Source organism: Coregonus clupeaformis, unplaced genomic scaffold (assembly GCF_020615455.1).
Source record: "Coregonus clupeaformis isolate EN_2021a unplaced genomic scaffold, ASM2061545v1 scaf0260, whole genome shotgun sequence".
NCBI lineage: Eukaryota > Metazoa > Chordata > Actinopteri > Salmoniformes > Salmonidae > Coregonus > Coregonus clupeaformis.
Genome location: NW_025533715.1, coordinates 245001 through 270000, shown reverse-complemented (window position 1 = coordinate 270000; position 25000 = coordinate 245001). Strand labels below are relative to the sequence as shown.

Sequence of the window (25000 nt, the reverse complement as noted above, 5' to 3'; positions counted from 1 at the left end):
CTACAGGGTGCCGTAGAGATTAGCTCTCCATATTTTTCCATAACTTAGCTTTGGTTGACGGGGCGCCCTACTTTGGTTCTGGTCGGGACATAAATGTTGGAATGAGTGGCGCTGGAGCGGAGTGTGTATGCACCCCACTGCACGCACGGACACACACACAGCCCGCTGACACCCCACTGACACAGCAACCATTTCCTGCTGGGTTGGATTCCATCATTATTTTTCTGGTAGGAAGAGAACATGTTGTTGTCGCTACACTGAACAGGTCATTCAGAGTCTTTCTACTTCTTTTCAAGCCTGCTGGGCAGCATGACATATTATTGCTGTTTCTTCCTTGGTGAGGATGGGGTTATGTGAATCACTGGCAGGTCAGAATAGTGGATGTGGAGGAAAAGGGTTTGTATTCTGTGAGTCCTAGTATATGTGTGTGTGTGTACTGCGAGTATATACGTGTGTGAAAGAAAGAGAGAGCACTGCATCCACTTACAGTGGGGGAAAAAAATCCAGAAAATCACATTGTAAGATTTTTTATGAATTTATTTGCAAATGATGGTGGAAAATAAGTATTTGGTCACCTACAAACAAGCAAGATTTCTGGCTCTCACAGACCTGTAACTTCTTCTTTAAGAGGCTCCTCTGTCCTCCACTCGTTACATGTATTAATGGCACCTGTTTGAACTTGTTATCAGTATAAAAGACACCTGTCCACAACCTCAAACAGTCACACTCCAAACTCCACTATGGCCAAGACCAAAGATTTTATATGGGGCTGAGATCTGGAGACTGGCTAGGCCACTCCAGGACCTTGAAATGCTTCTTACGAAGCCACTCCTTCGTTGCCCAGGCGGTGTGTTTGGGATCATTGTCATGCTGAAAGACCCAGCCACGTTTCATCTTCAATGCCCTTGCTGATGGAAGGAGGTTTTCACTCAAAATCTCACGATACATGGCCCCATTCATTCTTTCCTTTACACGGATCAGTCGTCCTGGTCCCTTTGCAGAAAAACAGCCCTAAAGCATGATGTTTCCACCCCCATGCTTCACAGTAGGTATGGTGTTCTTTGAATGCAACTCAGCATTCTTTGTCCTCCAAACACGACGAGTTGAGTTTTTACCAAAAAGTTCTATTTTGGTTTCATCTGACCATATGACATTCTCCCAATCCTCTTCTGGATCATCCAAATGCACTCTAGCAAACTTCAGACGGGCCTGGACATGTACTGGCTTAAGCAGGGGGACACGTCTGGCACTGCAGGATTTGAGTCCCTGGCGGCGTAGTGTGTTACTGATGGTATGCTTTGTTACTTTGGTCCCAGCTTTCTGCAGGTCATTCACTAGGTCCCCCCGTGTGGTTCTGGGATTTTTGCTCACCGTTCTTGTGATCATTTTGACCCCACAGGGTGAGATCTTGTGTGGAGCCCCAGATCGAGGGAGATTATCAGTGGTTTTGTATGTCTTCCATTTCCTAATAATTGCTCCCACAGTTGATTTCTTCAAACCAAGCTGCTTACCTATTGCAGATTCAGTCTTCCCAGCCTGGTGCAGGTCTATAATTTTGTTTCTGGTGTCCTTTGACAGCTCTTTGGTCTTGGCCATAGTGGAGTTTGGAGTGTGACTGTTTGAGGTTGTAGACAGGTGTCTTTTATACTGATAACAAGTTCAAACAGGTGCTATTAACACAGGTAACGAGTGGAGGACAGAGGAGCCTCTTAAAGAAGAAGTTACAGGGTCTGTGAGTGCCAGAAATCTTGCTTGTTTGTAGGTGACCAAATACTTGTTTTCCACCATCATTTGCAAATAAATGCATAAAAAATCCTACAATGTGATTTTCTGGATTTTTTTTTCTCAATTTGTCTGTCATAGTTGACGTGTACCTATGATGAAAATTACAGGCCTCTCTCATCTTTTTAAGTGGGAGAACTTGCACAATTGGTGGCTGACTAAATACTTTTCCCCCCCACTGTATGTATACACTAGTGTGTGTGTGTGTGTGTGTATGTGATGGTGTGTGTGTGTGCGCGTGCGCGAGTGTGTGTCCTCCCTCACCCTGTCTGAGTGACGGACAGGCCCAGAGGCCCATTAGCCGCTGTATTGACAGAGGGGGGTGTACTGCTCAAGTGCTGCTAAGTGTATAGCAGACAGGTAGCATGCAGTGTCCATCTAGTCTGTCTCTAAGCGTCACAGCTCTACACTGAACATTGAGGTCTGAGGGCTTCCTGTTCTGTTCTGGACAGCTGCAGGGCTAGCTCCATCAGTCTGGACTGACCACTACAGATGGTCAACTGGGCTTACTGTTCCTACTCACTGTGTGTATGTGAGTGTGTGTGTATGTCTGTGTGAGTGTGTGTGTGTGTGTTTTTGTGTGTGTGTCTGCAGTCGAAAGAGAGTCCAGTTATCTAACTACTACACAAAAATACAGGTCTATTGTGTGTCTGGATCAGCATGATTCATTTCCTTCCATTTCTCTTTCCCTCGGCAAGCGGTACCGACGCACCAAATCTGCAACCAACAGGTCCCTGAACAGCTTCTACCCCCAAGCCATAAGACTGCTAAATAGTTAGATAAATAGTCAACTAAATAGCTACCCGGACTATCTGCATTGACCCTTTTTGCACAAACCTTTTCTGCTACTGTTTATTATCTGTCACTTTATTCCTAGTTATATGTACATATCTACCTCAATTACCTCGTACCCCTGCACATCAACTTAGTACTGGTACCCCTTGTATAGCCAAGTTATTGTTACACATTGTGTATTTATTATTACTTTTATTATTACGTGTTTTACTATTTTTTTTCACTCTGTATTGTTGGGAAGGGACTGTAAGTAAGCATTTCACTGTTAGTGTACAGCTGTTGTTTACCAAGCATATGATAAATACAATGTGATTTGTCTCTCTCTCTCCCTCCCCCTCTCGCTCTCGCTCTCTCTACAGCAGAGATACAACAGAGCGGATGAGGGGGCAGAGAGTTCCTTCCCGCTTTAGCTGAATGTAGTGCATGGTGAATACTAATACGATAAGATTTCTCTCTCTCACACACCCACATGCGCACACCCACACGCACGCACGCACACACACACACACACACACACACACACACACACACACACACACACACACACACACACACACACACACACACACACACACACACACTCTCTCTATGAGCAATGTGTGTGTGTGTGTGTGTGTGTGTGTGTGTGTGTGTGTGTGTGTGTTTGTGTCAACAATACTCATCCGCGCCAGCTGGAAACATAAACTTTTCAGGGTTGATAATCAAAGGCTGAACAATCACTGTGCTTGTTTAAGGCTGAGCGTGTCCAATGTCATTGATAGGAAATGCTATCGCTATCAGATTGGCATTTACAGTGCTGTCGAATGAATGTCAACTAAAGCAAAGCGGAAGAGCCCTGGGGCCTTAGCGATAGACAGCCGTGGTTGGTTACTGCTTTGTCTAAACCTTATGTACACGTTTCATGTGGTAGATGCTAGATTTGGGTGTGTGTGGTTTTAAAACATTGGAGTTTGTTACCTGAGGTAACCTTACAGTGTGCGATGGTTACTGTACTGAAAGGTTACCCAATTTACTTCCACAGCTGATCCAATGGTTACCTACATCTGTTAGATCTTAATTTGACCAGTATTGTCACAGCAAAATAATCCTGCAGCAACAGGATTTTTACGTTTAGTCCATCATTTTGATTGAAAAAGGCTACATGAAAAGTGAAATACTGTTAATATAACCGCGTGTAAGTGTGGGCTTTCAGTGAATTTATGTAAATCATGTAGCTCATCTGCATTCAGGAAAATTCTCAGTAACAAAAGAGTGATCAAATTAAGATCCTATATCTGTATAAGGTATCCACTACCACTACAGTGTGTGTGTGTGTGTGTGTGTGTAGGTGTGTGTGTGTTCACACTGTAGCAGTACTATCCTACCTATGCAATAGCAGAGCAGGACAGACAGCAGGACGGACAGTCCCACGGCGCTGAGAGCGGTGCATCTCCAGGAGCAGTACTTGGAGGACTTCTTGAACTTGAAGGCGGAGCGGGAGAGGGTGTTTCTGGGTAGGGGCCGCGTGGGCTGCGAGTAGACGGAGCCCGTTGCCATGGTGTAGCCTGGAGTAGCCGTGCTGAACAGAGGGGTCGTGCCGGTGCCTGTCTTGAAGAGGAAGTGCCTGGAGAAGAGGAGAGGAGAGGGGGAAGAAAAGAGAGAGGGAAAAGGAGGGTGAGAATGGAGACTGGACAAAGTAGGAGATTGAATGGAACTACATTGGTTACAAAGCCTGGTCCCAGATCTGTCTGTACTGTATAGCCAACTCCTATATAATGGTCATTATTTGTCAAGATCGCATTAACAGATCTGGGTCCAGGTTTCTGAGGTTCCCGTTTAAAACACAAACAAAGTAACAGCTACAGTAGCAAATGAACTAGACAGTTAGTTCATAGAAACTAACAACAAACAAACAAACACTTGAAGGCCTGTGAAGTCTAAAGCAGGAAGCAAATGAACACAGAACAGACAAAGCATTCCAAAAATGTTATACAAAGACACACAAGGACTGTTTAAAAAAATAAAAATTTAATTAAACATCCCCCTCCAAGTATGATTGCCTAAGAGACCAGCTGGCTTGAGGTAATTACCAAGGTCAGCTATTTCAATCAAATTAATTAGTGTGTATGTGTTTCTACTAGAACCAGTTTGTGTGTGTGTGTTTGTGTGTGTGTGCGTCACTGCTCATTGATTGAACCAGGGAGCGAGCCAGAGGACAGAGGGCCTCGCTGTAGTTTCCAATCAGACCCTGGAGTGTGTGTGAGGGTGCTTGACTGTGTGTGTGTGTGTGTGTGTGTGTGTGTGTGTGAGAGAGAGGTTGTGTGAATGCCCTTGTATGTGTGTGTGTGTGTGTGTGTGTGTGTGTGTGTGTGTGTGTGTGTGTGTGTGTGTGTGTGTGTGTGTGTGTGTGTGTGTGTGTGTGTGTGTGTGTGTGTGCATGTGAATGAGTGTGTATGTATACATGCATGCGCCGGCTGGGTAGTAGCCTAGCGGTTAAGAGGTCAAGAGGTTGGGCCAGTAACCAAAAGGTTGCTGGTTTGAATCCCCGAGCTGACTAGGTGAAATCTGTCAACGTGGCCTTGAGCAAGGCACTTAACCCTAATTGCTCCTGTAAGTCGCTCTGGATAAGAGCGTCTGCTAAATTACTAAAATGTAAAAAGTGGTGTGTGCTTGTGCACCCTCGCACACACCACACACACATGCAGGTAAAGCTGTTTCTCTGATTGTGAAGTAGATCTCAGTACATGAAACATTGAGTGAGAGAGAGGGCTGATTTAAGTTGTAGAGCCGCACCCCGAGGGACAGGGATAAGTGTCGGAGTAGCAGAAAGAACGGATATTAAAACCAGGGATGTGATTACTTAACACTTTAAGAATCCCTCCGAGATGACGTGTTCGTCTTTAATTTAGTTCACTACTTCCTCGAGGAAGTAGCTCTCCCTCGCTGAAAATAACTCAAACCCAACAAAGTGCGGGCCAGAACTGATAAACCCTCCCTGTGTGTTGTTCACATGTAAGCTTCATCCCTCCCTCTTTCTTCACTGGCCAACCATGCCAATGCCCAATTTGGATTAGCAAACAGCAAAGCCAAGGAAGAGGGAGCAATTCTCCAAAACACCATTGGGTTTATTAGTGTCTTTTGTCTTGCTTTAGACAAGCACACTGACAAGAATGAACCATGGAGACATTAAACAACCATGGAGACATCAGACAATGGGACAAACAGAGCTGATTCTAGCTGTGATAACCAGCCAGACAACACTGAGACTTCTATCCCGTTACATGGTAACATCTTGCTGTTGTGACACACTGGGTTTAAAGAAGCATGGGATACGATTGAGGGAATCTATGTGAAAGGGTAGGTAGGCCAAAGAAGGCAGTAGCTATACAAAGGACTGCATCCCAATAGCATTACAATATGACCCTAAGGCATGCTTTCTACCCAGTGTCTTGTCTTACAGTGTGTCACCAATATAGTTATAGAAAACACATTTGCATGGGATTGGACATGTGTGTGTGTAATGCATATCCCTCTGTGTTTGTATTTAGCTCAGTGTTGCCAGTGGTTACACGGCGGCTGGGGTTTGGCACCATGCGTAGAGGAGGGGATGGACACTCAGAGAGACTGAGAGGGAGGCACGTACCCATCCCCATAGGCGCCCTCGTGGCACGTGGGAGGGAACACATCCATCTCTATCAGGTTGTCATGCCCGTTTTCCAGAACGGCTTGCTTTGCTAATTTTCTACATGAGGGAGATGGAGATACCAGAGACATAACACAATTAGAGAAGTGTGTGTGTGTGTGTGTGTGTGTGTGTGTGTGTGTGTGTGTGTGTGTGTGTGTGTGTGTGTGTAATCAAAGTGTATTAGTATACAACACAATTAGAAAGAAGGGAACACTTGAGGAGATGAGTGTTATTGCTGACGTTATTAGTTTTGGCAGCCAGATACGTCGACACACACAGAGCAATGGGGAGATAGTCAACCCTGTGGACCTGTGTGGCAGACAGGTGTCACACAGACACACACATCATGCAGGGTTGGAAGAACACACACACCCATGCACAGGCACACGCAGTTGCGTCAAGACACACACTCAAATGAGGTCCCAAAAGCACACACACACAACCTGAGCAGGCACACCTACACACATTCAATATTCAAGCCGAACCCCTTGATCCAGTGAAGTGACACATTATCATTTCATTTCTATCTCGTTGAGTATTTTTCATTTTCACTTCTCTTTCACCTCCTCCCTCCATTTCCACAGCGGCAGCGGAGGAGAGGAGAGGGGGATTGATAAACGTGTGATGATGAAAAGAGACAGTGGCTGTGCGATCTGAGATGGAGGGCCTCGGAGGGAGCAGAGAAGAGGAGAGAAGTATTTTATTCCCTCCATAAAGCAGGCTGTTTAAGGCGATGCTGGCAGAGTCAATGTGTTAAACTGAGTTGTGGATAACCCTGTTATATAACCCTGCTATAGGCTCCAGTCTTACATACTTACATGCTCTCTCTCTCTCTCTCTCTCTCTCTCTCTCTCTCTCTCTCTCTCTCTCTCTCTCTCTCTCTCTCTCTCTCTCTCTCTCTCTCTCTCTCTCTCTCTCTCTCTCTCTCTCTCTCTCTCTCTCTCTCTCTCTCTCTCTCTCTCTCTCTCTCTCTCTCTCTCTCTCTCTCTCTCTCTCTCTCTCTCGCTCTCTCTCTCGCTCTCGCTCTCTCTGTAGTAGTGGTGAGCACAGCTAATAAAATATATTGGAGCCAAACCAGAACAATAGTATTTTACATGTTATTAGAGGGAAGTCTCTATTTCTCGTGTTTTTATTAGATGTTTTTTTAAATTTGTTATACTATTTGATATTGAATACTACACTGGTGGGTAGGGCTTGCAAGTTAAGCATTTCACTGTACTTGTGCATGTGATGAATACAACTTGACATTCTTTCTTCCTCTCTACCTCTACCTCTCTGATGAATTGTCCAGTTATAAGTCTTGACCACACATACCCTGACCTTAGTGACCTGTGCGTCATGGCAACGTAGCCCTCCAGCCCTGACTGACCCTACTGACCTGGCCAAATGGAGATATATAACTGCTATCTCCACCCCCATCTCCCACGATGCACCACTCCAATGTCACGCGGCACACTGAGGAAGTGTGTGTTGAAAAGAGGGTGTAAGCGCTTCAAAAATCTGTCTTGTACTTTTATTGAAAATGTCCTTGTATTGTTACTTTTTTCAACTGTTAAGTCGATTTAGATGCCTTAAAAGCACTTTAAATAAAGTTTTACTTCATTTGATATTTCAGATGAATGTAACACTAAAGTATGGAGTCCTACAGGTATAACATGTTCGTCTAAAACGGTATAGTCAGTGAGCTCATTTGTTTGGCTGTTGGTTTTCCTCACCCTAGTATTTAAAATTCTTATAGCGTTCACACATTGTTTTAGCATACTGTAAAGCATTTAGCTTTCCAGGGTGCATGACTCTGCGTGTGTGTGTGTGTGTGTGTTTGTGTGTGTGTGTGTTTGTTTGTGTGTTTACCACCCATTTATCTTCTTAGACTTGATTTATATTACCCATACATACACTACATTGGATATGCGATAGGCACTTCAGTATTATTTATGACCTTATCAAATTGCCAGGTGCCTGGATTGCATGGTTTATGTGCAACACATTCCAATGATATCTTTCATATTTCATTTTGTGGAAAAGTGAGAGAGAGAGGAGAGTTATTTAGAAAATCTAATACTTTTGTTTAAAAGACAATGTGAGCGTTCTTATCAATCTCCTTATTAAAAAGACAATTCATTCTTATGAAAACGGATTCTGCGTTTATGGGAAGGAATTATGATACTTTTAAATTTAATGTAGCTACCTTTTCCAGTTCAAAAGCCTCCTTTCAACTAAAACATTATCTTTGTTCGCTCGTATCAGTGAAAAGATAGATAGAGACGAAGTCTACATGGAAACGTGGCTGCATTTAAAAACGTTTTGAAACTATAATTAAATATTCTGATTAAAAAACCTGACAATGATAATAAAATCTTGACAAAGTTTAATGACTTCTTCCACGAGTATTGAAATCAAACGGCAACAGAGGATAGATATAATTCCTCTATCCATTCGATAGCATCTCTGTGTGCGATACCTACACTATAGGGCCAAAAGGGTTTCTCAGTGCTATGATAGTGGGCCAGCCGCAACAAGTTTCCTTTGGCATAAGGGACTTGTAGAGCGACTGCGAGAGCAAAGGCACGCATGGGGCGGGGGCCACCATTGTTAATTGACTGGAGGTGGCGTGACGCTGAGCAGCATTACTATGCTAATCCCCCATATCTCCTTTCACATCTCCAGTGCTCTCCAACAATGGGCTGAGGAGAGAGATGCTAACATTAGCATGTGACCATAAAGAAGATAACATTAGCGTTAGCATGTTGACATATATAAGCTAGGTAAGCGTTAGCACAAGGCCATAGAGAATATACTGTTTATTAGCATTAGCATGAGGCCATAAATATGCTATATTAACATTGAGGTCCTAAACACGCTAATGTTAGTGTTAGCATTGGGACATATAGATGCTATGTTAACATTAGCGTGAGGCTATAAAGAAGACATGTTAGCATTAGCATGCGGCCATACTGTACAATAGCTAGAACTAGCAGGTTAGCTACGTCAACACGTTCTATTGTTTTTTTCCCCAGAGCAAATACATTACATTGAAGTTAATGCAACATGGCAGGCTCAGAGAAAATACATGAGGCTGAGCTACTTGGAGACATTTGGAGAAAAGAAAGGGGCGGGGGAATCATAGTTGTCGTGAAACCTAGGTGTTGAGTTGCAGACCGGGCTGATGAAAGCTGATCCAGGGAAAGAGAGGAGAAAAGGGATGGAGCGGCAAAGGAGTGTGTGTGTGTGTTTGTCTATGAGATGCGTGTGTGTATGCATGTGTGCGTGTGTCTCTGTGTGTCTATGATGTGTGTGTGTGTCTGAGACAGGCGTGGGAGGCTGTCCTCTGACACAACAGGTGAGAATGACAATGAGTCACGGATTGAGTGATGGGGGATTATCACCTCGTAATGAGACCTTTCACACTCCTCCCTCTCTCATCCTCCCATCTCTAATCTAACCCCCTGGAGTACCACCACCCCTTTCCTTTCCCTTCATCTCTGCTCCATGCCCCGACTGCTCTCTCTCTCTCTCTCTCTCCCCCCCTCTCTCCCCCTCTCTCTCTCTCTCTCTCTCTCTCTCTCTCTCCCCCCTCTGTCCCCCTCTCTCTCCCCCACCACTCTCTCCCCCCCCTCTCTCTCTCCCCTCTCTCCCCCCCTCTCTCCCTCTCTCTCTCCCCACTCTCTCTCTCTCCCTCTCTCCCTCCCCCGCTCTCTCTCTCCCCTCTCTCTCCCCCTCTCTCTCTCCCCCTCTCTCTCCCCACCTCTCTCTCTCCCCCCACCTCTCTCTCTCCCCTCTCTCCCCCTCTCTCCCCCTCTCTCTCCCCCCTCTCTCCCCCTCTCTCTCCCCACCTCTCTCTCTCCCCCTCTCTCTCTCCCCACTCTCTCTCTCTCCCTCTCTCCCTCCCCCCGCTCTCTCTCTCCCCTCTCTCTCCCCCTCTCTCTCTCCCCCTCTCTCTCCCCCACCTCTCTCTCTCTCCCCCACCTCTCTCTCTCTCCCCTCTCTCCCCCTCTCTCCCCCTCTCTCGCCCCCGCTCTCTCCCCCTCTCTCTCCCCACCTCTCTCTCTCCCCCCCACCTCTCTCTCTCCCCTCTCTCCCCCTCTCTCTCTCTCTCCCTCTCTCTCTCTCCCCACTCTCTCTCTCTCCCCTCTCTCCCCCTCTCTCTCCCCCACTCTCTCTCCCCTCTCTCTCCCCCCTCTCTCTCTCTCCCCCCTCTCTCTCCCCCCTCTCTCTCCCCACCTCTCTCTCTCTCCCCCCACCTCTCTCTCTCTCCCCTCTCCCCCCCTCTCTCTCCCCCCCTCTCTCCCCCTCTCTCCCCCACCTCTCTCTCTCCCCCCCACCTCTCTCTCTCCCCTCTCCCCCCCTCTCTCTCCCCCCTCTCTCTCTTCTACTCCAATGTTATCTACTTATCCTTCATCTTCCTCTCCACCCCTCCTTGTCCTCCACTCAGACCTCTGACATGCTTTACCCATCATTCCCTTATCCCTCGCTCATTCCCAAAACAGCTCTCAAACACCTGGGTCTCCCCCTCCATCCATCCATCCATCCATCCACTTTTTGACAAAATTAAAACTCAAAATCTCTCCACTCACATTATGTCCCGCTCCAAAATAGTCAATTCACATTTTCATTATCCTGACACAAGTACTATCAATCCACAAAGAAATACAGAAATATGAAATGAAAGCTAAAAGGTATTAATTCGATGAGTACAGCCACAAAGCTGCAGGAGAGCACAGACATTGAAGTCTGACACCCTGGCTTGACTTTGAAAAAGTACTAGAGACAGATGAAAGAAAGAAAGAATTTTTTTTTTTAAATACGTATCCTCAGCTCCTTCCTATAGGTGTATGGCTGTATGCTAATGTCCATAATTGACATTCATGGAGGGTGACGCTATTGCTTATGGATCACAATGTTTCCGGGGGCAACATTGATTTAATCCCCCAGGCTGTAAATAGTTGTACAAACTTTATTAGCTAGTCGGCTCACGAACAGGACTGGGGAATATAGCCTCCCTTGTGTTTCTATAGGTAGTCTGGGGCTGGGAGATTGGGGGCTGTGTGTGTGGGTTAGCTAAAGGCATACCACAGTTGGTGTGTGTTTAGTCTGAAGAGATTAACCTCAGTGTACATATGATACGGCGGCTGTCTGTCTGTCTCTCTATGAGCTATGAGTGTTATGTGCGTGTGTGTGCATATGATTGTGTCTGTGTGTGTGTGTGTGCGTCTCTCTCTCTTTATGAGCTAAGGAGGAATGCGAAGAATTTAAGTAAGAGCTCCTTTCAATAAATGAGAGATGGTGTTACTCTAACTTTCCCATTTTCTCTATAGGATAATGGAATAATGTGTCTGTGATGGCTCTCTGATATTAACTGAGTGTTTAAATTAAATAACCCCTGTGGCTGTACAGACTTGCCACTCAGACTGAAATCCAGCTAGTGAAGCCGAGATACAGCGTTATGTGCAGTTATGGATCACAATTCTGATTTGTATGCATTTCTGTAACACGGTACAAATAATTTTTAGAAACATTTATTACAGTATTATCATTATTAATGTCATTTTGTATGATTTCAAATAGCAGTAAAATATTCACATTGTTGATATTCCTGATTTAAAAACCTGTTGCTGATATACTGTCATAATGAAATGTATAGAAAAATACAGTATATTGTCATCAAAAAAAGCTGTTAATCACTGTTGGAGTTTGTCTTTCTGCAGGGGAAGTTTATAAAGCATTAGGTTTATGGCAAAGGTTTTAATTACAGTCTATTCTGGTAGGCTGATAACAAGGAGACATTTAAGTGACACACACACATTTGTTTCCTAAATCAGGGTTGTCGATCACACCCTGCTTGGCATCATCTCCTTGTTCTTAGAGGCTATGTTTAGAGTTGTTAAAGTTGTGTGGTCGGGATTGACAGATATGGAAATGTGTGACGTGTGTGTGTGTGTCGTGGTATATAAGAAGCAATCCTTTCGTTATTATTCACTGACAAAGCTGAGAGCATCCTATGTATAGAGAGTTATTCATCTGCACACTTGAGAGAGAGAGTGAGGTCTTTGAATGCATCAATGACCACCATGTTAAGTGGTCTGAGATGCACTAATAAGACACACACTTAGAACCTCTCATAGAGAACTGAAGCGTTCTTCACTAACTATCTCCGTCACTTAAACCAGACTCTATAGAAGATCTCAACAGGAGGAGCAATAGATGAACTAGCCAAGGTGATGGAACACTAGAACACTCAACAGGGCTTTAGATGTAATTGGTGAAAGGAGCTAGCTAACGTTAGCTATAGTGTCTCCTCAACAGGGCTTTAGATGTAATTGGTGAAAGGAGCTAGCTAACGTTAGCTATAGTGTCTCCTCAACAGGACTTTTCTATGTAATTGTCATGGTGAAAGGAGATAGCTAACGTTAGCTATAGTGTCTCCTCAAAAGGGCTATTCTATGTAATTGTCATGGTGAAAGTAGCTAGCTAACGTTAGCTATAGTGTCTCCTCAACAGGGCTTTTCTATGTAATTGTCATGGTGAAAGTAGCTAGCTAACGTTAGCGTTAGTCTCCAGGGGATTTTCTCTTTATGTCCTCAGTATTAAAATAATGATACAATGAAGTAATCAGATGAGTAACGGTGACAGAAGAGGAGGAGGGTGGTTAAAGTGGGCTTATTGAGTTAAACGGTTATGATGGAGACCGTTGTCTAAGTGGGTAGTGGTGAGAGGGTGTGTGCGTCATGAGTGTGTGAGTAATTGTCATTATTTTAATGTACCCTATATTTACTTTTATAAGTATATCTGGCTATATTTTTTGACTATTACTTCATTGCTGCAATCAAATATTTTTTTTTACAAAGAAGAAGTGGAGATGGAGGGGAAGCCAAAAAACTAAACTAAAATGTATCAATATTGTCGTGCAGCAAGTTGATTCAATACCCGAGATAGCATCTGAAGCTAAAAAAAAATGGGCTTCCCTTGTACATCTCAAAGACAACGCTGTGTAATTATTTCCCTTAAAGATGCAGCTGTTTTTAAACTATCCTTATTATCTGTTATTTTATGTGTTTTATATATCTGTTTTATAAAAAAAAGAATATTACACGTCATGCTGTCAATAATGAAAAAATATATAGGATCTTTACTTTGTTGCCAGGCCGACCACCATAGTTGATAAGATTTAAAGTAGACTTCACAGAAGGAGCCAACATGAAACAAGATGATGTAAGATGAGATGTTGTATAGTAAAATACTCCTGGAAGGCACACACATAGATAAACTAAGTTTCCAATAAAACTTTAAAAGGGTTGATACCTGCTCATCAACATCTACTTAAAGAGAAAGATAATCTTTGAAGACCGGAGAGCTCTCCTTCCTACCCTTGAATTATTACACTTTCCTTTAATCATTTCTTCTCGAGCCCCAATGTCACAAATAATGTCTGGTTTAGAAATGATGCGCTTGATTTGCGATTCAGTTTGAGGTGGGGGAACATTTATCAAATCCCACCGCCACATTTTGATCCCATTTTCAGTACGGGGGCTCAAAACATATTTTCTCTTCTCTACTTTTACGATTCCGGCTGCCAAGAAAGTTCACCGTTTAGTTTATTTCCCTGACAGGCTCTTATTGTGTATACATAAGAAACACGACCGCTACCTCCCTTACACACACACACACACACACACACACACACACAAGACACAGACACAGACACAGACACACACACAGACACACACACACACAGACACACACACACACACACACACACACACACACACACACACACACACACACACACACAGACACAGACACACACACACACACAGACACACACACACACACACACACACAGACACACACACAGACACACACACACACAGACACACACACACAGACACAGACACACACACACACACACACACACACACACACACACACACACACACACACACACACACACAGACACACACACACACACAGACAGACACACACACACACACACACAGACAAACACACACACACACACACACACACACACACACACAGACACACACACACACACACACACACACACACACACACACACACACACACACACACACACACACACACACACACACACACACACACACACACACACACACACACAGACACACAAACACACAGACACACACACACACACACACACACACACACACACACACACACACACACACAGAGGCTGCATCCCAAATGGCACCCTATTCCCTTTATAGTGCACTACTTTGGACCGACGTTATAGAGAATAGGGTGCTATTTGGGATGCAGGTGGAGAGCGCTCAAATCCGCCAGTGTGAGCCAAAGGTGTTTAAAAGATGCCTACAAAGCAGAGAGAGAGTGGAATCTGATACTGTGAGGACTCTGTGCTGTAGTGTTTTTCCATGTTGGAGCCAGAGCCTGGGTTAAAAGGCTTCCTACACACAGCAAGGGAGGATCTCTCTCACACTCACAAACAGACAGACACACACACCGAGGGCCATGGTATGGTTTTGGACAGGGACTATCCCGATGGCTCTGGGTCGACCACTGCATTCCTGTGATGCGTTTATTCCTTCCCCCTGGCCCCCGTTGCAATGGTGGAACTGCATTCCCCGTGGAGGGGGGATTGGTTTTGGAGTAACACAAGCTTTAAGCCCCTCTTGTTAATAATAGATGTCTACATATTGTTTTGTCAATAGGAGATGAGGAGGACAGCCAAGGTCATACAGGGGAGGAGGATGGCATGGACCAGAGAGAGAGAAAGAGAGAGAGAGAGAGAGAGAGAGAGAGAGAGAGAGAGAGAGAGAGAGAGAGAGAGAGAGAGAGAGAGAGAGAGAGAGAGAGAGAGAGAGAGAGAGAGAGAGAGAGAGAGAGGGAGAGAAAGAGAGATAATGAGGTACATATAGAAAGAGGAAATGGAGGGCGAGGGACATGACGCCAACTAGTCATCCCCGATCCCCAGCTGCCCGACACGCCTGTTGCAGATGAGGTCTAGGGCTATGGTTGGTTCTGGTGTTGGAGACAGATGAACCATAAATAAAAGGCCAGGGAGACAGAGAGGGTAAGAGTGTGTGTGTGTGTGTGTGTGTGTGTGTGTGTGAGAGAGAAAGAGAGAAACAGGGCCTCCCTTAGGAGAGCCAGGTGTGTTATTCAAGGGTCCCTTTACACATTGTTTGGCCTGGCAATCCTCTGGTCATAAAATATAAAACTATCCAGCCAGGGCTTTTCACACACATATCACCCAGAGGCCCCCAGCCCTGCTCTACTCTACAGCTACACTGTCCTGTCCCTCCATCCCTCTGTCCCTCTCTCCCTCCATCCCCCTCTCCCTCGCTCCCTCCATCCCTCTATCCCTCTCTCCCTCCATCCCTCTCTCCCTCCATCCCTCTCTCCCTCCATCCCTCTCTCCACCCATCCCTCCATCCCTCTCTCCCTCCATCCCTCTCTCCCTCCATCCCTCTCTCCCTCTGTCCCTCCATCCCTCTATCCCTCTCTCCCTCCATCCCTCCATCCCTCTCTCCCTCCATCCCTCTCTCCCTCTATCCCTCTCTTCCCCCATCCCTCTCTCCCTCCATCCCTCTCTCCCTCCATCTCTCCATCCCTCTCTCCCTCTGTCCCTCCATCCCTCTCTCCCTCTATCCCTCTCTTCCTCCATCCCTCTCTCCCTCTATCCCTCTCTCCCTCCATCCCTCTCTCCCTTTCATCCATCCATCCCTCTCTCCCTCTCTCCCTCCATCCCTCTATCCCTCTCTCCCTCCATCCCTCCATCACTCTCTCCCTCCATCCCTCTCTCCCTCCATCCCTCCGTCCCTCTCTCCCTCGCTCCCTCTATCCCTCTCTCCCTCCATCCCTCTCTCCCTCCATCCCCCTCTCCCTCGCTCCCTCCATCCTTCTATCCCTCCATCCCTCTCTCCCTCCATCCCTCCGTCCCTCTCTCCCTCCATCCCTCTCTCCCACCATCCCTCTCTCCACCCATCCCTCTCTCCCTCCATCCCTCTCTCCCTCCATCCCTCTCTCCCTCCATCCCTCTCTCCCTCTGTCCCTCCATCCCTCTATCCCTCTCTCCCTCCATCCCTCTCTCCCTCCATCCCTCCATCCCTCTCTCCCTCTCTCCCTCCATCCCTCTCTCCCTCTATCCCTCTCTTCCTCCATCCCTCTCTCCCTCCATCCCTCTCTCCCTCCATCCCTCTCTCCCTCCATCTCTCCATCCCTCTCTCCCTCTGTCCCTCCATCCCTCTCTCCCTCTATCCCTCTCTTCCTCCATCCCTCTCTCCCTCTCTCCATCCATCCCTCTCTCCCTTTCATCCCTCCATCCCTCCCTCCCTCCCTCTCTCCCTCCACCCCTCTCTCCCTCCATCCCTCTATCCCTCTCTCCCTCCATCCCTCCATCCCTCTCTCCCTCCATCCCTCTCACCCTCCATCCCTATCTCCCTACATCCCTCCATCCCTCTCTCCCTCCATCCCTCTCTCCCTCGCTCCCTCTATCCCTCTCTCCCTCCATCCCTCTCTCCCTCCATCCCTCCATCCCTCTCTCCCTCTATCCCTCTCTCCCTCCATCCCTCTCTCCCTCCATCCCTCTCTCCCTCTATCCCTCTCTCCCTCCATCCCTCCATCCCTCTCTCCCTCCATCCCTCTCTCCCTCCATCCTTCTATCCCTCCATCCCTCTCTCCCTCCATCCCTCTCTCCCTCCATCCCTCTCTCCCTCCGTCCCTCTCTCCCTCCACCCCTCCATCCCTCTGACCCTCTCTCCTACCATCCCCCTCTCCCTCGCTCCCTCCATCCCTCTATCCCTCTCTCCCTCCATCCCTTCATCCCTCTCTCCCTCCATCCCTCTCTCCCTCCATCTCTCCATCCCCCTCTTCCTCTCTTCCTCCATCCCTCTCTCCCTCCATCCCTCTCTCCCTCTCTCTCCATCCCTCTCTCCCTCTGTCCCTCCATCCCTCTCTCCCTCCATCCCTCCGTCCCTCTCTTCCTCCATCCCTCTCTCCCTCCACCCCCTCTCCCTCCATCCCTCTCTCCCTCCATCTCTCCATCCCTCTCTCCCTCTATCCCTCTCTTACTCCATCCCTCTCTCCCTCTATCCCTCTATCCCTCTCTCCCTTTCATCCCTCCATCCCTCTCTCCCTCCATCCCTCTCTCCCTCCATCCCTCTATCCCTCTCTCCCTCCATCCCTCCATCCCTCCATCCCTCTCTCCCTCTCTCCCTCCATCCCTCTCTCCCTCCATCCCTCTCTCCCTCCATCCCTCTCTCCCTCGCTCCCTCCATCCCTCTCTCCCTCCATCCCTCCACCCCTCTCTCCCTCCATCCCTCTCTCCCTCGCTCCCTCTATCCCTCCATCCCTCTCTCCCTCCATCCCTCTATCCCTCTCTCCCTCCATCCCTCTCTCCCTCCATCCCTCTCTCCCTCCATCCTTCTATCCCTCCATCCCTCTCTCCCTCATCCCTCCATCCCTCTGTCCCTCTCTCCCTCCATCCCCCTCTCCCTCGCTCCCTCCATCCCTCTATCCCTCTCTCCCTCCATCCCTTCATCCCTCTCTCCCTCCATCCCTCTCTCCCTCCATCTCTCCATCCCCCTCTTCCTCTCTTCCTCCATCCCTCTCTCCCTCCATCCCTCTCTCCCTCCATCCCTCCATCCCTCTCTCTCCATCCCTCTCTCCCTCTCTCCCTCCATCCCTCCATCCCTCTCTCCCTCCATCCCTCTCTCCCTCTATCCCTCTCTTCCTCCATCCCTCTCTCCCTCCATCCCTCTCTCCCTCCATCCCTCTATCTCTCCCTCCATCCCTCTATCTCTCCATCCCTCTCTCCCTCTGTCCCTCCATCCCTCCATCCCTCTATCCCTCTCTCCCTCTATCCCTCCATCCCTCTCTCCCTTTCATCCCTCCATCCCTCTCTCCCTCCATCCCTCTATCCCTCTCTCCCTCCATCCCTCTCTCCCTCCGTCCCTCTCTTCCTCCATCCCTCTCTCCCTCCGTCCCTCTCTCCCTCCATCCCTCTCTCCCTCGCTCCCTCTATCCCTCTCTCCCTCCATCCTCTCTCCCTCCATCCCTCTCTCCCTCTATCCCTCTCTCCCTCCATCCCTCTCTCCCTCCATCCCTCTCTCCCTCTATCCCTCTCTCCCTCCATCCCTCTCTCCCTCCATCCTTCTATCCCTCCATCCATCTCTCCCTCATCCCTCTCTCCCTCCATCTCTCCATCCCCCTCTTCCTCTCTTCCTCCATCCCTCTCTCCCTCCATCCCTCTCTCCCTCCACCCCTCTTTCCCTCCATCCCTCTCTCTCCATCCCTCTCTCCCTCTGTCCCTCCATCCCTCCATCCCTCTCTCCCTCCATCCCTCTCTCCCTCTATCCTTCTCTTCCTCCATCCCTCTCTCCCTCCATCCCTCTCTCCCTCCATCCCTCTCTCCCTCCATCCCTCTATCTCTCCATCCCTCTCTCCCTCTGTCCCTCCATCCCTCCATCCCTCTATCCCTCCATCCCTCTCTCCCTCCATCTCTCTCTCCCTCTGTCCCTCTCTTCCTCCATCCCTCTCTCCCTCTATCCCTCTCTCCCTCCATCCCTCTCTCCCTTTCATCCCTCCATCCCTCTCTCCCTCCATCCCTCTCTCCCTCCATCCCTCTATCCCTCTCTCCCTCCATCCCTCTCTCCCTCCGTCCCTCTCCCTCGCTCCCTCTCTCCCTCCATCCCTCCATCCCTCTCTCCCTCCATCCCTCGCTCCCTCTATCCCTCTCTCCCTCCATCCCTCTCTCCCTCCATCCCTCTCTCCCTCGCTCCCTCTATCCCCTCTCTCCCTCCATCCCTCTCTCCCTCCATCCCTCTCTCCCTCTCTCCCTCCATCCCTCTCTCCCTACCATCCTTCTATCCCTCCATCCCTCTCTCCCTCATCCCTCTCTCCCTCAATCCCTCTCTCCCTCTGTCCCTCATCCCTCTCTCCCTCATCCCTCTATCTCTCCATCCTTCTCTCCCTCCATCCCTCCATCCCTCTATCCCTGCATCCCTCTATTTCTGCATTGTAATTTTACATAGACATGTCAGGGTTTTTTCTTCTCCTCTTTTTCTTCCATTATTTTTCTGGAGAAGAAAAGTGGGAAACATTCTGGACAAAAAAAGAGCGAGGTACAAATTGACTGTTGGATCTGAGGTCGGGGTTAGTGAGGCCGCTCACAAAAGAGTAGTGTCCCGTAACTTCTAGATTCAAACGCACACACATTCACTCTTCCAACTACACACACAAGCACAGAAACACAAACACACACACATGTGCACATACAGAAACATGTGGTGCACGTGCGCACACACACACACATACACACACACAGACACACACAGATACAGACACAAACACACAGACACAGACACACACACACACAAACACACACAGACACACACAGACACAGCAGGGAGGTAGAGGAAGAGATAACGAGGGAGGAGGTGGAGGAAGAGATAACGATGGAGGAGGTGGAGGAAGAGATAACGAGGGAGGAGGTAGAGGAATATATAACGAGCGAGGAGGTGGAGGAAGAGATAACGATGGAGGAGGTGGAGGAAGAGATAACGAGGGAGGAGGTGGAGGAAGAGATAACGAGGGAGGAGGTGGAGGAGAGAGATAACGAGGGAGGAGGTGGAGGAAGAGATAACGAGGGAGGAGGTGGAGGAGAGAGATAACGAGGGAGAAGGTGGCGGAAGAGATAACGAGGGAGGAGGTGGATGAAGAGATAACGAGGGAGGAGGTAGAGGAAGAGATAACGAGGGAGGAGGTGGATGAAGAGATAATGAGGGAGGAGGTGGAGGAAGAGATAATGAGGGAGGAGGTGGAGGAAGAGATAACGAGGGAGGAGGTGGAGGAAGAGATAACCCTCCCGAGTGGCGCAGTGGTCTAAGGCATTGCATCGCAGTGCTAGCTGTGCCACTAGAGATCCTGGTTCGAATCCAGGCTCTGTCATAGCTGGCCGCGACCGGGAGACCCATGGGGCGGCGCACAATTGGCCCAGCGTCGTCCAGGGTAGGGGAGGGAATGGCCGGCAGGGATGTAGCTCAGTTGGTAGAGCATGGCGTTTGCAACGCCAGGGTTGTGGGTTTGATTCCCACGGGGGTCCAGTATGAAAAAATAAAATAATGTATGCACTCACTAACTGTAAGTCGCTCTGGATAAGAGCGTCTGCTAAATGACGTAAATGTAAATAATTAGGGAGGAGGTGGAGGAAGAGATAACGAGGGAGGTGGAGGAAGAGATAACGAGGGAGGAGGTGGAGGAAGAGACTCATTAACACTATAACACCCTGCGTTCCCACTCGAGCCAGACTGCAGTCTACTAATAATACATTAACCTTGTCATTGATTTACAAGCCCAAAAGCTGTACAATAACATGTGGGATGAAAGCCTTTGTGACCGGGGTGGTGTGTGCTCTCACTCTCTCTCTGTGTGAGTGTGTGCTCTCTGTATGATCCTAGTTCTGAGGAAGACTAGAGCGGAGGAGGGTTACACTAAAGAAATACACTTACTGTACTCTCTGATTTTGGATTGCTTGGTGAGTTTCAGTGTGTTGCTACATCAGTATTGTAAATGTTTGGGTTGCCAGATTGTCTCTAGGTTTGATTTGCAAGGTCATCAATGGGTATAGTTTCTGGGTTGGCTGAGGTAAGGGTTGCCAAGTTGGCATAATGTTACGGATGCTAGTTTGCCCACTTTAACTAGGTTTGATTTGCCAGTTTAGCTAAGGCATGGTTCCCAAGGTTGACTATCTTGCCAGATTGGAGGTTTGGGTTGCCATGTATTCTAAGATTATGTTCATCTATCCTGTTTTGACTTGAGATCTGTGTCTACTAGGGTTGCCATATTGGGGAAGTTTGAGTTGCCAGGTATGCAAAAGTTATGTAAATCTATCCTGTTTTAATTTAGGACAATTGTTCCAAAGTATTCCCACAAATAAAAAAAAACAGATATGTGATTGCGTCTCAACGTAATCAAAGTATGAAATTAGTGTTATTTTCAAATATAATCTATTTTTGGGCTTAGTTGAAGTGTACAAATTATTATAATAATAATAATATGCCATTTAGCAGACGCTTTTATCCAAAGCGACTTACAGTCATGCGTGCATACATTTTTTTTGTGTATGGGTGGTCCCGGGGATCGAACCCACTACCTTGGCGTTACAAGCGCTGTGCTCTACCAGCTGAGCTACAGAGGACCATTATAATTATGTTCCTGCCCCCGACCATCGGCTCGGCTGAATCTAGTTGCCTACCACTGGTTATGGTTTCCAGGTATGCTAATGTTATGTTATAATCCATAATGCCAGGATTTAGAGCAAGCTGTTACCAGATTGGAGATTTGGGTTGCCAGGTTTGCTTAATTCAAGTTTAAAACAGTCGGCAGGTAATTTTTTTTATACATTCAAATCTTACCTGCTCTCCAGTGGCACATTGCTGCCCAGGACCCAGCTGTCCTGCAGCGGCACGGACTCGGGTGTGGTTTGCAGCTCGGCGGGGAGGGCGGCCGGTGGGGCCGGGCTGGGGTTACGGTTGCGGCTGCTCAGGGAGTTGTGGTTGAGAGCGGTAACCGACGGCTGCTGCTTGTGGGGAGGCGGGGCTGGAGGCAGCGTGGACTGGCCCTGCTGGTGGTGATTAGACGGTTGCTCTGTATAGGAAAGGACATAAGAGATGGGGAGGGGTTAGTGATTTGGGGTTTGATAGAGAAAGGAAAATACCTGTAACACAGTTAGTTACAGGTATGAGCAAACAAAGATGACAAAAAGATGACAGCCCCACACAACGTTCAATAACAGAATGTTGTGTTCAGTAAAATGTACTGATGATTTCTCTCTCTCTCGCCTCAGTACATTTTTACAAAACTACAAACCAGCAGTCTGAGGAGCAGTATTTCTCTCTCTCTCTCTCTCTCTCTCTCTCTCTCTCTCTCTCTCTCTCTCTCTCTCTCTCTCTCTCTCTCTCTCTCTCTCTCTCTCTCTCTCTCTCTCTCTCTCTCTCTCTCTCTCTCTCTCTCTCTCTCTCTCTCTCTCTCTCTCTCTCTCTCTCTCTCTCTCTCTCTCTCTCTCTCTCTCTCTCTCTCTCTCTCTCTCTCTCTCTCTCTCTCTCTCTCTCTCTCTCTCTCTCTCTCTCTCTCTCTCTCTCAGACTGCCATATGCTACCATCCTGGGTAATTAATCGTCCCACTTAAGTAAACCTATCTGGATGAGTGCAGGCATCATTACAACACAACATCTGGCTGCTATTACAACACCACAATGATGGACTTAACTACTGAACACTCCTGCCACACACCCACACACAAACAAGCTCACGAACATTCAAGCGTGCGCACACACACACACACACATCCTCTTTCCTCCTTCTCCTCCCTCAGTACTGCTCTGTTTACCTCTGAGCCTGAAAGATGCCCGTTGTAATACCAACAACGTCTCAGAGATGATGATTACAGGCAGTTATACACGAGGGGGAAAGAAACTTGGGAAGAAAAACTACAAAACCAGTCAGAGAGCAACAGGTCACAATGAACGTGGTTACAGGCTAGACTGCTTCTAATCTGCCCATAGGTTTCCAGTCTGAGAAGACTAGTGTAATGAGCAGAGTCCAAACAAGGAGGAGATGGAGGGAGGAGAGGATATTTCAGCGTTCCTATTCTCCTAGAGCGGCTTGTAAATGAAAGCGGAATGGAGAGAGGAAGAAGAGGGGAGGAGAAGAGGAGGAGGGGAGATTCCAGCTATTCTTCCAGATATTCTCCTAGCTAACCGTAAGATCATCAGTGAGAGATCAACAGTAGACGTTTCATTATGGTTCTTAACTGAACGTTTCATATCTGATTATGAGGCTGCTCGAACGAATCACCTTCACAGCCCTGCAGTCTGCAGTGCTCTGGAGGCTCTTTTACAAAGCTACAGCAATTACCTCCTAACACACATTGCTGTCACACACACACTACTCACACACACACTCATGAACAACCAACATTATTATTCAAACTCCCACACAGATATTCACAGCAGACACACACACAGAGAGCAAGGAAAAGAGCATAGATAGTGTTTTAATTCCGGGGTGTTGGTTTCCCAAGTGCCTCTGCATCTGGTAGATTAGCCTGAGAGGATTGGCACACTGTCTCTCTCTCGATCTCTCTCTCGGTCTCTCGGTCTCTCTCTCTCCGTCTCTCGGTCTCTCTCTCTCCGTCTCTCTGTCTTGGTCTCTCTGTCTCTCTGTCTCTCTCTCTCTCTCTCTCTCTGTCTCTCTCTCTCTCTCTCTCTCTATGGAATTAGCACTGAGGTCTAGCTCCAGACCCAAATCCCCTTTACTTTGGCCCTGGATTATTTATTTATTGTTTATGCTTGTAATATGAGCCCCCGCTATCCTCCCAAACACACCCCAAGCTATCCTCCCTCCCTGAGGAGCTAGTTCCTTCACCACTGCCAGCTTCCTCTCCTCTCCTTTTCTTCAGATGACGGCCTGGCTATTTAGAATTTAACCAACATTAGATAGTATTTTCACCTTCATGTGTTGTTGTTATTATTATCTATCCTGTTGCCTAGTCACATTACCCTGCCTCACCAGGGTTGAGGGGACATCAGCAGTGACAGTTGACAGTGATCGTCCCTGACATATGCGCAAACACCCCCCTCTCCCGCCATCCCTCCAACCAGCCCTCCAGCCACCCCACCAAGCTGAGTGTTTGTAGCCCTCCCGCGATGCCTGTCGGTGGGGGAGCGGTGGCATGTCATCTGGGCCCTGGTAGTGTCCTTGGCAGCGCAGAGTCAACAGTCAGTGGCATGTTGACACAGTAGCTGACCTCACACTGTTTCTCTATGAGCTACCAGGCGTCATGTGGAGTAGGATGACAACAATGCCTATCGACACTGGTCTGAAGTCAGTTTGGGGTTTGATCCTAGACCTGTCTCTATGGGCAACCTCAGAACAAAGGGAGATAAAAGAGGTGAGAGAGGATGATGTGACGGAAAGAGAGAGAGAGGGGAGGATGAAGGAAAGGGGGAGAAATGGAGGAGGGAAGAGGCAGCGGCAATGAGAGAGAGAAGGGGAGGATGAAGTGAAGGAGGAGAGAAAAGTGAGTGAGGGGAGGATACAATGAAGTGGGGAGAGATAGGGGAGGCCCTTGAGGACTCTCCCCCAGGTGAGGAGGAGGCTGGGTGAGTGTGAGAGAGGGGGAATCACAACATCATGTGGAGCTAAAGACACTGAGAGAGACAGAGAGAGTGAGAGAGTGAGAGAGACAGAGAGAGTGAGAGAGAGAGACAAAGAGAGAGAGACATACAGAGAGAGGGAGACAGAGAGAGAGAGAGAGAGAGAGAGAGAGAGAGAGAGAGAGAGAGAAAGTGAGATCGAGAGCGAGACAGATAGGGATGAGCCCAGGGTCACAGCGACATGATGGCCATGAAATTTTCAGATTTCCATTTTCCTCCGACAACCTGAGCCCTGACCTGGAACTGAATGAAAGCAAACAGCACAAAAGAAGAATAATCACTCCCTCTCTTCCCTCTCCCTCTCTTCTTTTCTCCTCTCTCCCTCCTTCTCTCCCTCTCTCCTCTTTCCGGTTTCTAAGGGGCTAAATTGCTACAAGCTCTGGGTTTAACTGCGGTGGAATTAGGGGGGTCTAAATGTAACGGTGCTGGTTAAGACCCCCAAAGTGCCCTAATTGAAGCTTTGCATTATTTAGCCATTCCTCCTGAGCTGCATAAGACGTGAGACGAGACACAGAGCCAACATGATGATCCCACCTCCGAGCGCTCAG

General features: G+C 47.9%; 1 protein-coding gene across 11 annotated transcripts in view; it reads right to left on the bottom strand.

The window, feature by feature from the left end:
- tenm3 (teneurin transmembrane protein 3) overlaps positions 1–25000 on the bottom strand; it is a 274702-nt gene that overhangs the window by 120809 nt on the left and 128893 nt on the right. For 6 of the 11 annotated variants that reach the window (XM_045214461.1, XM_045214468.1, XM_045214467.1 and 3 more), the window contains 2 exons: positions 21652–21883; positions 3942–4180 (listed from right to left, as the gene is read on the bottom strand). In XM_045214461.1, the coding sequence (XP_045070396.1) occupies positions 3942–4180; positions 21652–21883 (471 nt within the window). Of the gene's footprint in view, positions 1–3941; positions 4181–6199; positions 6299–21651; positions 21884–25000 lie in introns of all 11 variants that reach the window. The other 5 variants (XM_041868495.2, XM_045214458.1, XM_045214459.1 and 2 more) reach the window with 1 other exon arrangement.